At 37.6% G+C, this 13,608-nt stretch overlaps 1 protein-coding gene across 4 annotated transcripts in view; it reads right to left on the bottom strand.

The window, feature by feature from the left end:
- The window catches only part of AP2A2 (adaptor related protein complex 2 subunit alpha 2), a 53,204-nt gene that overhangs the window by 26,269 nt on the left and 13,327 nt on the right, over positions 1–13,608 (bottom strand). For all 4 annotated transcript variants that reach the window (XM_085298509.1, XM_085298507.1, XM_085298511.1 and 1 more), the window contains exons 2-4: positions 13,042–13,110; positions 1,448–1,590; positions 314–507 (exon numbers count right to left, since the gene is read on the bottom strand). In XM_085298509.1, coding sequence (XP_085154635.1) covers positions 314–507; positions 1,448–1,590; positions 13,042–13,110 — 406 coding nt within the window. The remainder of the gene's footprint in view (positions 1–313; positions 508–1,447; positions 1,591–13,041; positions 13,111–13,608) is intronic.

Raw genomic sequence — 13,608 nt, 5'->3', positions numbered from 1 at the left:
AAAAGTAAAACATACATACTTCAGAGACGTTCACTACTACACATTTTTAAAAGAACAGACTCAATTGTTGCATAGAGCTATAAAAGTTTGAGATAGTGACATAGTCCTAATTTCCATGTTTCATTTATAAACTTGTATAAGAAATCCCATGCTCAGGTATGTCAGAGTATCCACAATTACTGGGAACTGTCACTGTTCTCATTACAAGACACGGGGCTGCATACATCTAAGTACAGATTCAGCTGCTCTTGATGAACTAGGTGGCTTAAAAGGCTTATTGGCATTGTTTTTGAAGGAGGCATGTTATACCTACCCAGCTACGAGTATTTTGGGAATTTCTCCAGCAAATGCTTCTGCCATCTCCCGGCTACCCACGTTAGCAATACAATGCAGAGCTAGCCCCATGAAGGTGGGGTTGCGGCTGGCCAGATCATTCTTGATCGCGTTGTTTATTAAGCGAATCAGCTCACTGTTAGAGTTCACTAGTACAGAGATGAAGAGATATCCCTGTGATTCAGAGAAAGGAAAATGAAAATTCATTTCAGATGACTTAGTTTATGTTTTCCTTTAATGTCACAAATAATTCTTTGAGCAAATACAGTTCTCCTCCAATACTGGAGGGATGGGCAGAAATAGGTTAAAAAGATCCAGGTGAAGTGCACATGCATATAATTTAGCGTTTCCCCTGTTTATCACTTTTTAGTGAAAAAGATGCAAGGCTCAAGGCCTGCAGATCAGTCTGTTTCAGTATATACCCAGTAAGATCATTTCTTGTGAATGGGATGGTATTTAAATGGGAAGAAAATCCAGAATTTGGCTCACTATTCAGACATCATTGGACTGTATCTACCTGGYGCTTGCCTTACTCCGGTTCAAATACTTTATAGCTAGCCACCACACAAAACTTGCACTGGAACTCATGCTTGCACTACAGTTTGTCAGTAGGAGCTAACACATTTCTTGGAATGACTTTCTATAAAACTTTAATTTCTACCCGGACACAAGAGTCAAGGCAGTTTCCTAACAAGTAACTTTTAGGCAGAGTACATGTTTTAGCTGTTGCAAATAGCATAATTTACTTAGGCAGTAAAGGAACACAGCCTCTTAAGTCATTAACTAAAACAAGAATCCCTCTGCACAAACAGGTGCTGTTTTCAAGTCTCTGCTATATCCAAAACAAGGCTTTAATTTGAAGAAAGTTTGAGAAGGGGTGGGGGGGGGAGCAGGGGGCAGGTTTAGCTCAGTTGGTTAGAGCATGGTGCTACTAATGCCAAGGTCATGGGTTCAGTCCCTGTATGGGCTATGCTGAGGGTTGGACTAGATGATCTCCAGAGGTCCCTTCCAACCTTACCATTCTATGATATTCCCACTGTAAATACAGACTATACAGCTGAGGCAGGATTTTAGACAGTATGCCTTGTCTTTTACAGAGCTGGCGATTACTCACTATTTGTTTTTCTGTATATCTATTAGAACTGAGCAGGTTTACAGCCTCCATGTGACCAAAGTCAATGTCATGCCCAAGCAGAAAGATGAAAAGCAGCTTGCAGACATATTTTTTCTTACTGTAGCCATCCAGAGCCTTGTCACCTAGAAAGTAAGGAAACAAAAAGCAATTAAGCCTGTATTGTTCCTACATTTCAGGCCCCCCACTGAGCCCTGAGGCCTGCCCCCTGCAAAGCTAAACAGTTCCATTAAGTATGCCATGTCTTAAATAAGGTAAAAAGATTTATAGTAGTATTTAGTAATGATGATTGACATTTGATTTACTATGTACAAAGCTGCTTTAGAGATACAAACTTTGAGATATCACTAAAACTAAGGTCATTCGTTTACTGTTAACTGACTGCTAAGACTAGTGTTACGTAAAATGCAAAGCTTATTGTAGTGTTGRCTTTTTATAATCTCAGAAGTATCAACCCATGCGCACAAGCATAGGATAGAGGCATTTCCATCATTTTGGTGGAAAGGTAATTTATGAAACCTACAGAGTGAACAATTCTACAGTCAATAAATTGTGAAAAATCTACTTAATACTCACCTAAGCACTACAAATCTTTGCACCATTTTGTGCTAAGCACATGAAAGTTGTCACAAACTATTACTAACAGATGCTAGACAAGTCAAGCAACTTGCCACTTGAACTTAAACAAAATTATTCCCAGTTCTGGGACACAAGTAGCTCACAGCACTTTCTAATGGTTTGAGACAGGAGGAAAAAAGGCAGAACTGAAAAAGCTGAGTGGTCACTGAATCTCCAAAACATTCACACGATATCGGTTTTATGTTAATGCAGTGTTTAGACAAACATTTGTATGAGAAAAGAACCTTAAGACTTCATCATTAGCTCCATTTACTACTCCCATTATCTAAATCCTAAAGGACCCAGTCATGAAGTAAGTCAATCCTTCCACCTAGTCTCCGAATTCTCCTGATATATCCTTAAAAGGTTTTCTTACTATGAGTCAGCACACACATCTTAAAAATAGAAAAAATAAAAATTGATCAAAGAGCAGGTATGTGTCTTCTGTATACCTGCTCTCCTGTTAAACCAACTGTTCAGGCTTTATCACAGGAAAGTACCCTTCCCAACTATTATTACTAATCCATACAGTAGGAAGACCACAGGCCTCTAACTTACTTGTGTTGTACTGGCTCTGTAAGTTTTATAAGTGAATTTTCTTTTTAGTTATGACTGAATACTATTTACAGCAGATTAAATGTTCCACAGTAGAATAAGCAGCAACAAAATAAAACAAAACAGTAAGTCTTTTTTGGAAAGGTAGAATGATTCAGATACATCCCGAAGTCTAAAACATAAAAATGAGATTACCAAGTCAGCTTTAAAGTATTCATAAAATATAAGTATTCACAAGTGTTTCAGTTTTAGAAGAATAAAGTATTCCATGAGGGTTTGGCCTTAGCTTGATGTATAGAGATATTTTTAGAAGTTTGAGAGCATGGTCTTTTAAACCATTTTCTTCCATCTCCAGCTACAACAGTGCAACAGTTTGTAGCTTATCAGGCAAACCATTGCTTCTCCATAAGGAAATGGATAAATACGAATACACGCTTTTTGAGCGACATGTCCTCCCTTCCCCCATCAGAAGACAAAGGAGCATCAGTAAATCAAGACGATGAAATTCTTTGGTTGAGTCAGGCAAGAAAGTTATTTTACAGGCTGCTGCCTAGAAGGCTACATAGGCTCCTTAGCTTCTGCACTTGGGGTCCAGAATAACTGATCTGTCAGATCAGTGTGCATTCCTCAGTGACAGGCAAGTTCTGCCAAAATAGCATTGCATAAAATGAAGTTTAAAGAAAATATCTCCAAGTCCTTGTGTTTAATCAAGAAAGCTCTAAGCTGTATTTTTTAAAATCAGATATATACAAATAACCTTAATAGCCCAGAAGTTTCACCTTCTTCCTCCCCRCTCACTAGTGGAAAAGCAAAATAGACTTCCCACAACACAAGCATTTATAGCTCTTATTGATGCAGTCAATTTAGTATGAAATCTAAACAAGAGAAACCCCACTGCTGTAAGCTTAACTTACAAAGTTTTTGAAGGAATGAAGATTAACATGCAGTTAGCTGCATTGACGTTAAGTCCTATAATGTTAACGAATTAGGAGAAAGTGTACTGGCACACTGAAGCAGATAAAAGTTTATGCCTACAGGCTGCTATTACATCAGTGTTTTAGGAGGTTGCTTTCTCTTTTGAATCTCTAGACTTCAAGCTGCCATTTTTCTGTGTGTGACAGACCAGTCTTTCTGTCAAAATCCCTAATTTAAGCAGGTGATTTCAGAGATTTAATACAGACTGTAATACCTTTCAAAATCGGAGTCTTCAGAGAATAGCTGATCTTGATAAATACATGTATATATGGAACTGGCATAGGCAACAGTTGCCAAAACAAACAAACAACTTCGCACAGCATAAAAATAACTTTAAGGTAAAAGAAACCTTCAGATCCATACCATGGAAGCCAGGACATGCCACTCAAATATTTTATGTGGATACAGGAAACAGTGTTACTAAGGTAATCATGCTGGTAAAGTCCTCCTGCACAGGATACGCTGACAACAGCCATCTCTGCATAAAGCTGCCTAAAACCAGTTTTCTTTCAGTTTGCTGACATAAGGCTATTTTCCTGATGAGTCAGTAGCAAAAAGAATCCAGAGTTTGCTTTAGTGGATATACGAATTAACATTAGGAGAACCAGGGTAAGACTCAGATTAGGAAAAATCCATTTTTTCTTCTTTGGAAGCAGTACGACCAAAAGGAAAAAAATATGCAAGATATATTCAGCCATGTTTATCCACTGTGGTCTTCAAACTRTGGCTTGAGAAACAAAGGAAGAAAGCTCTTTGTAATTATAATGTGAAATACCATTYTCCCCTATTATACTATCTTTCCAACAAAATGGAATTCAACAGCAGATGCTTCCTTCCCATACCATCATAACAGGTGTACAAATTCATGCAGATCAAAAATACCTTGGGGGGGGGTGGAGGGGAGGAGGTGAGAGCATGAGAGTGAGCGCTAACACTTTTCCATTGCTAACTTCAGGTTTCTAACAGCTCTTTGATACTTTCTCTTTTTGGACCTTAAGGAGACAATGAAAAAAGGTGACAACTAGTTACAAGCCAGCTGTTTTCAGGTCACTGATTAAAGGAACACATGATGCTGGAAACATTTACCAAATTCTATTAAGATTTACAGAAGTGGACACTAAATAGTCTGGGTTCCTCTAGCAGAGCAAATCTATGCATTTGAGAACCTGTTATCATGCTTAGGGAGTTTAGTGTCATTAATATCACTGGTTGCTTCTCTCAAAAGTGCAATAGGCAGATACATCAAAAGGCATCAGAAAGTAGTTTTACATCTATTTAGGATAAGAAAAAAAAAAAAAAAAAAAAAAGAAAGGGAAAAAAATCACCACACACAGCAACACACAGCAGTTTCCAAGAGTGGAGCTTCCAGGGGGCCAATATTAAAATGTTGCTGCTTGACAGTGTACAATCAGTCAGCTGATACATGGTATTTACATATATAGACTGCCTTCTCTTGTTTTCTGGAATTGCTCAGCTGCTGACTTCCTGAGATCACAAAAAACAGTGAGTATAGAATAAAGAAACTCAATTGCTTAATGAAGAACATGAGCAGATGAAACTATGAATGCACTGAACTGCACTGACTTTCACAAGAAAGTATTTGTCATTGTTTGGCAATTCCTTCCTTCCTCTCCCCCCCCCCCCCAAATCAGGACCTAGATATTTAAAGCATTATATCCTTACAAGATACCCAAGATACAATGACCATGCTAATCTGAATTCTTACAATATAATTCTTACAATCTGAAGCATCTTTGATAGAAACTATGCCATACAGTGAAGTTCACATGTTGCTAGTTCTTTACAAGGGACAGAGTTTTTGAAAGTAGATGCTTTGAAGTATCTCTGTCCCAAAGAAAGAATGTTCCAGGTATTGATTTTACAGTACTGTTCTTCGCTAGATTGTGATAGAGAGTAAGAAAGCTGCTTTTTCCTGCAGGAAACTGAAGATTCTCATTAATGGATAAGCTTACAAAATAAGCCAAATAACAGCCACTTGTTCTCTTTAAAGCTTTTAGTTTTCAGCATTAATAGCACATACATAAAACAGGATAATAGAATTGTGTATACCATTTATTTAGCTGTACAATTTGAAAAGACAACTTTCCAGTAAAAGGTCTTACTGTACATGTCCAATTCCAATTGTGTTCTGAATAAGCCTTGCTTTCACTTTGTTACGAAGTTTCAAGTTTAACTACTCAAGTCCACTCCCTCCCAAGTAGTATTTATACAAGGTTCTATTAGAAATGTTACTAACAAATCTCAGCACTTAAGTATGTGCTTTCAAAAGGAAAAAAACCCTACACACAGCTTCCCCCAATCCCAAGAAAACATCTTGACAACAAGAGATTTTGCTTATTCTATGTTGTCTTTATTGCAATAAAGAATTACTTCTCTAACTCGGCTTGTTTTCAAATGCTTTTGTGAATTTTCAAACACTGCACATCAAGTCAGCAGAAACAGGAAGGATTCAAAGAACATGTCAGCAGCTTTTAAAGCACAACAAGCACATCGAAGACTACTTCCTTTCCCTGGAAAGCCTGCCAGTCCTTTTTAGAGGGGTGGGGGATGGCAAAGAGACTACTAGCAGCTGATCAGCAAAGAGTATTTTTATGAATTAAAAACAGAGATATTACTTCCACATTTGTGCACATCTCCTATCTACCACAGATTTGGGTTTTGTTTGATTTGAGCTCTATTAACACTGCAGGAATTTACAGTGGAAACTCTTTCAGGTAGCCTTCCAAAAAGGAAGAAATAAAGCACTAACATTACTGAACTTTTCAGTCTCCAAGCAGTTCCTTCTGTCTCTAATCTGGTCCACGAGTTAGAAAGCATCACTTGCTTTTTAAATCTAAATGAGGACTCTTCAAAACCCACCCTGTTGTACAGCGTGCTACCAACTAGATTGGGTCTAACCTCGCCATATAAACTAGATATATCTTAACTTTTAAAGCTGCAGTAGAATGGACAATATCCTTAAATGTTTCTTTGCGTTCAAAGTACTTCCTTCCTAGGTTACTTAAGTTGTATAGTTTATACACTGATCTATGTTCACACACTTGGCACAACAGTCCAGTGCAATACCGTAACAGAAGGCCTACTCAGAGCTTAGAGGCCAACAAAAATTCTAAACTGCCTTTTTAAGATTATCTACGTCTTTTAAGGCATGACAAGAATTGTCTTTTCCATAAGAGTGCAGTTCAGTCAAATTCTCTAAAAGAAAGATTAAAGATTTGTGGCTGAAAATCCATATAAGTCTGTAAGTTATCATTTAGCTACCGCACTACCACCACCAAAACAGAATATTACTAGAACAGCCCTACAACTCAGTTGATGTTCAAAGACTGGTTCTGCTTCCTATAGTTTGCTTTGTCAGTGAAGACATGCTTTGCTTTCACACATTTCTGATGACAAACAGGAGGCAACCTGACAGTCATCTGCCAACTAAAATACCAGTGGTGGAAGACTCTCTATGCTTTTCCAGTACAGCAGGAAAGCAATTCACTGTTGAACAGTTTCTGTTTAAAAGACGTATTTAGAGGCTTATTCTGGAGCTTCTTACAATAGGTTGCTGTATGTAGTTTGGGATGACAGAGGAGACTTGCTCAAACTTGGCAAAACAAGTTAGCCAGAGGCAAACAAGCAGACATTATTAGCTGACAGTTATTTCTCTTACACAGCTAAAAAACTGCTAAGACACACCAGCATGTCTTAAATCCAAGGGCTACTCAAAGGAGAAAACCTATCAACTAACCAGAATAAAACTAGGCTCTTAAACCAGATCTGGAAAAAACAAGAAGCCTGCATCAAGGAGAAAACAAAAGCTCCACTGTCTGTACAATTTCCTCACTACACAAAATTTGCTTTGAGATATCAAAAATCTAGTAACAAATTACTATATCATCTAGTTTTCCTCAAAAAGCCAGAAGGTCTCCTTTACAAACTAATTAATACTCTGAGGTCAGAGTATTAATTAATCATCCTTCCATTTTTGAGTCAAACTGGAAAAACAAACCAACCCATACTTATAAGTCTAAAGATCTAAAACAAAAGGTATATTTTTACTAGGCTTAATTCTTAGCTCCACAACTTCTCTTGTATTACACTGGTGTAGTTTTTCTTCCTGCTACATGCATCTTGTCTCAGTTTGTGCAGAAGTATTTAAAGCAACAGTCAAGGACACTGACCTCAGTGATAGTGTTTCCTTATGCTAAAACATGAGATAAAGTGACTTTAAGTACTATATTCCTTCCGAGCTAGAGTACAGAAGCCAGATCTGTGTCCAACCCCAAAGCCTATGTTCCACCAGTTCAAGAAAAAAAATGGCCTTTCCAGAGATTTGCAACCCCATCCCAGTTTGTTAGGTGTAGGGTAAATAGAAGCTTCTGCAAACACGATGTGGGTAACAAGCCTGCTATCTACTCTGAAATGCTTGTCTGATGAGAACAAAGCAAAAAAATACTTGACCTTTTTCTGTGACTGTATCAGAATATCTCTTGGGAGGTAGGGCTTGGGCCTAGATATTGCAACAGAGCACTCTGAAAGGGTATGAAGGCCCAAAGAAAGAAAACAATGGTATACGAGTCTCTTCCATAGGTTTTTCAAGCAAGAACATGATCGTGACAAGATGTATAACTACCAGTCTTGTTTCTTGTAGTTGCATCTTTCCCCGATTACAGACACATAGCCAGTCCAACAGCTAAATCTTCAGACAGGTAATTAAACACAATGCCCCACTATTTTCCATATTAGTCAGCAAGGGACTACCTCATATCATAATCAAACATCTGACCTAAGAACCCAAACAAATTTAAGAAATACATTCAAAAAAGTCACAGTTACGTAAAAAGGAACTGGGTTCAATTTAACTTTCTCCACTTAGGACTAAAATGCGTCACTAAGATCTATATATTTCTACGTTGTTGTTCTGCAAGAAAGACCCAAGCAGCACACAACCCATAGGGAGTTTCTGCAGAGGACAGATAAACCATTATCACCTCCCTACATTGTAAAGGCCAAACAGCTACACAAACTGTCCAAATCCTGCTGTTTCCAACTCACAGTATTTATATTTGTTTTCCTACAAAGTGCATCAACTTATTGCCTTCGCAGCTAGGTGAGGATTTTAACCTGAAATCCACACTTACTATGTAATAAAAAGCAAAAACAACTTACAGGAAGATGTAGTCATAAGATGTTTTACTCAGGTTACTGGTTGAGCACAGCAAAATTTACATTTATTCAGAGTTATTTCAATCTGCTTCAAGTGTGCTACACAAGGTGCTCAAGTTGAAGTTGTGACATTACTTTCAGTAAAAGCAACTCCATTATCATCGCCTGTTTCATGGCTGCACACRGCTGAAGCTTCCTACAATCATTTCTCCCCTGCATCATGATTAATCACAGAAGCCAAATTAACTGGACATATACAAATTTTTAAAAGTCTTTGTATTTAAGCCATGAAAAATCTTGCAAAACACTTAGCAATAGAACTTGTAAGTTTTTATGAACTGTACCATTAGCAGTGTTTAACCTACAAATATTCAATTACACAACATGGCTACAAAACTCCTAGGTTAACCAGAGAACCTGTTATGATAATTTAGTGCACTAAAAGCTCTGTTACAGCAAAGTTTTCCTACAGTTTATAGCATACTGGCTTATACAATTTTATCCACATAAAAGAGCAGAGAAGACTAGTTCTACCATGTCAGGCAGCCTTTTAGAGGTGATAATAGCAGCCTTTTAAATACTTGTGCATGCCCTTCACAAAGTAAGGCTCAAAGGATGACTGATTTTGACAAATACCGAATTGTTTGTCACTGTTTGTGATCTCCTCACACTACTTACAGATATTAACATTTTCCAAGTAAATTTACCAGTAAATTGTGTGTGTGTGTGTGGGGGGGGGGTGTTGGCTGCAGCACACAATTCACCAATTGGGTATGGATGGACCCAAAATGGAGCGGGTGGTCATGCGTTATGAGAACATAAGCTATCTTTTTTCTTTTTTAGAATGCTTAGCTTTCTTATGGTTATAGAGGTTTAAAATCCATTGGCCCCATTTAAATTTGAAGGTAGATATGATCAGAGCTTTTCTGAATCAGGTACAAGGGTCAAGAGTTGGGCTAGTACACAGGAAGTAAGATACTAATTACTTCTATCTGAAGAAGAGAGTTTAACAGGATCCAACTACAAGCACACAGTAAGAACTGGGCTGTAACTCTGTAAGTCATAACTTAAACAGTTTGAGCTATTAGGAACTTTTCTGCAGTTAGTTATCACATTCATGACAACACATTTAACTCCAGCAGGGAGGCAAACAGGTCCAAGAGAATCTCCTTCACACTTAAGGAGTCCAGAAAATGCAGTATGCAGTAAGGTTCTGCAGGAGCCCTAGTTTGTTGAAGCTTCTGTAATTCGGATTTTCATATGTTTAAAGTTTTAGTCCCTCACTTCAAACTGCGGTAAAAGTTTGATGATATTAGTTTGTTATCAAATTCCTCTTTTATTAGTGAGAAATGCAAATAAACAATTGAGTTATGTAAACAAAGTTTGCCCCATCAACCAAGTAAGTCAAGGTTTAAAAAAATAAGAGTGTTTAAGTCAAGTTGTTGAAAATACTGCAGTCTCTCTACCAAATAAATGTAATAAGATTTGTGGCTAGGCATTAACCTCAAATTCTTCTCGATAATGGAAGGACGCAGGCAGAATAACTATTAGAATACCTACAGAAGTAAAGGTACAAAGGTAGAGTTGCACAATGCTTTCTACAGAATCTGTCCTTTCTAAGTTATTAAGTAAAAARCAAATAGCTACAGAAAAACTACTTCAGCAATAGCTCACAGCAAGTAGTTTTATAAACACTGACCAACAGAAAACAGTCTCTGAGGCTGAATCTTCCAGATTGCCAAATAAACTTTCAAACAGCCAAGAGAATCAGAGCACCATAATATAGAAATCTGAGACTCAGGAAGAGCAGCTTGCCAGTGGAGGCAAGGAAATTTAGAATTTGTTCACAGACCTTGAGATACAAGTTTGACATAATTAAGTCAAATATTTGTAATTTGTTAAGTTTCAAACAACAGCATGGCTACACTGAACACAAATGGTATATGAGTGCTAACAAACAAGTTACCCAGCATGAGTGCTACAACTGGTTGTGCTTTGTGCTACTTGAGTCCTTATTCAAGAAGGATCAAGTTTCTGATAGTCATAAGACTAGAAACACAGACAACTGCCTTCTCAGTTTTATCTAAAGGAGTCCTTAAGTCAAACTTGTTCATTCAGTTATACTTGCTGCAAAATAAACAAAAGTTCGGGCAAAAAGAAAAAAAAAATTAACAGCTTTCTCTTTTCAGAAAACTAATTTCAGAGCAGTCAGACAACAGAAGTTATGTCTATTTCTGCAGTGCTGATGGAGTACCTTTACCTTCTGCTGCTTGGAAAGGTCAACTTCAGCTTCCCCTAGATCTCACCTGCACACAAATCTTGCCATTCACAACCAGGTGATTTCTCCTGTTCTAGATGCCACAAAAACCATGCTCTCCTAAAGAAACGTACATTAAACAAAGCTCATGATTCTCATTGTCCAAGTGAGGTCAAAGCAATTGTAGCTCCGGAATCTAAGAGCAGGTCTAACTCAGAGCAAGAAAGGCTAGCACTGACAAAGAGTCAGAAGCCTCCATTTAGAGACCTGTAAAAGTTCTTAAGTATCAACAAAAGCTTGGAGCTGACAAGTTGACTACAGTACAGGATACTCTAGGAGAGTTAAGAAGTTCTAATATTACAAGCACTCACATGCCTCTGTGCTAGCACTATTATTTTACAAACTTCAGAATACTTTATCCAGATGTGTAACTTCAGCCATAAGATAACTGAGGAAGTATGTGTGTGGCTATTTTTCTAGGGGAAAAAAAGAGCAAAACAAAAGCTCCGCTTTCATTTTGGCATCTCCATATGTTGTCACATTTTCACTTCCTTTTTATTGCAAAGGTTCCACCAGACACCAGTGCTGGTCTAAGTTTTGGCATGCTTTGCACAGTCGATTCTACAGCTTATTCCCTCATCCAATCCAAGGCTAACACTTATATTATTGTTCAGTGGTAATGACCAAGCAGACATTACTTTCAAGTACAAAGTATGTATGCACACCAAGTGACCAGCACATAGTTCAAGGGTCTAATAGAAACTTGAATACAAAACAAAAGTCATTTTTGCTAATTTTGGCTTTATGTTCAGAGTGACCTTCTTCATTTCCAAGTCAATGTTTGTGTGTAAAGTCATAGCCTTCTAAATAAAGCAGTTTAGTCTCCAAGCACCATCTATATTAGATGGATTAAATATGCCTTCCAGGTAAAGAGGCTGAGTTTAGTTCAAAATAGTTTAAAGTAGTTTTTGTATGTTTGAGAACTGAATCAAGAAAAGTTTCATGTTACTTCATCTTTCTAATTTCACATTGCAGCATGCCCTCAAGAGATGCATCACACTCAGATCACTAATATCAACAGATCACTATGAAGTTCAGGAAAGTTATTTCAGGCTTTGTTAAAGCAGTAAATATTCCTATGAGAAACACCAGGCTAAGAGGCAGGATAGATAATTAAGGTAAACAAGTTTACTCCAAAGATAGTAAGTTTTAGGCCCCATATATCACCTCTAAGCCATTTAAGCCACCACACATCACACTGCACCATTTTATCTAGCTACACATAGCCCTGTATCTATTTAAACAGAAAGCTTATTTTACCATGGGCATTACTGATGGAACGCTGTTCAAAAACTCAGGAGTAGCTGAGATATCTTAACAAAAAAATCCACAGTGCCACATACACAACTAAACAACTAAGAATACAGTTACTGTATGAGTATTATCACGTGTTGCTTAACTGCTGCCTGAATTTACCGGGATGGCGTCAAAGTCACTGCATATTCCACTAGAAGACTACCTAACACATTAATTCCAAGAGTGAGGGAGAAAGAAAGCACACGTGAGTGAATACGCACGTATGTGCGTGTGCACAAGCATGTGTAGAGGGTTTCAGATAGATTTAATTTTGCTAAGAATGATCACACATTTCTTTAATTCATAGCCTTCCACAGGTAAACATGGTGAGTAGTCACAAGGTCAGGTGGCAAAGCATTAGAAAATGCACAGCTTGTGAACAGTAGCTTAGTTCTTTGATAATGGAGAACATTTTCTTCCACTATGGCCAAGCGTCACAGAACTGTCAAGTTCTGCAGTTACTAGTCTATTTTCAATAGTTAGACTAACAGCCTCCTCTAGCTTTTTGCTAGTCACAACAGTTCACAGAAAAAAAAAAAATCCAAACATGTAAAAACAAAACAAATCCCCCATAGAATAAGAGAAAGTGTCACATAAAGAGAGTGAGTAGTACAGTTTTTAGAATGGTCAAGTCACTTACCTTTAAATTTTGAGCGAATGTTTGCTAGTTCTTTGTTTATTCTCTTTATCTCTGCTTCTTTACTTTTGCCTGAAATCAAAAGAACATAGATCAGAATATGGTGTTTCAAATAGCTCTCTACTGGCCCAAGCTTCTTTCCACTCAACCATATTGAATGAACACACAAGCACTAAGAGGAATTACTACTCTCCCTTCCCAAAGCAGTGTTAGGACTAGAAGACTGGAAACATCACACAGGTAACTTAAGCATTGCTTTAGGATGGAATTGAGACACTAAGAATCCTGACTTCCCTGTTCTAAGAAATGTTACCTACGGACTCTAGTCACTATCAAAACCTCATACAAGTAAGTTGAGATGCCTTTAAAATATGGAAGTCCAGTAATAGATCTTCTCAATTCCTTAAACTGGCAAGAAAAAAAAAATGAATTTCACTTCCAATTTGATTACCAGGTTGTCAGTCCTCCTAATTGCTCAGAAAGATCCCTTTCTTTAAAAAGATAAGCAAAATAATCTAAATCAGTAGCTTGTGTTATTACTCAGGTTGCTAAGAGCACATTAAGGTTCCC

The sequence above is a fragment of the Rhea americana genome, unplaced genomic scaffold (assembly GCF_003343005.1).
Source record: "Rhea americana isolate MKP2758 unplaced genomic scaffold, rheAme1 scaffold_139, whole genome shotgun sequence".
In the NCBI taxonomy this organism is placed as follows: domain Eukaryota; kingdom Metazoa; phylum Chordata; class Aves; order Rheiformes; family Rheidae; genus Rhea; species Rhea americana.
The sequence above is the reverse complement of the archived record's forward strand: the minus strand, read 5'-3'. Positions and strand labels throughout refer to the sequence as shown.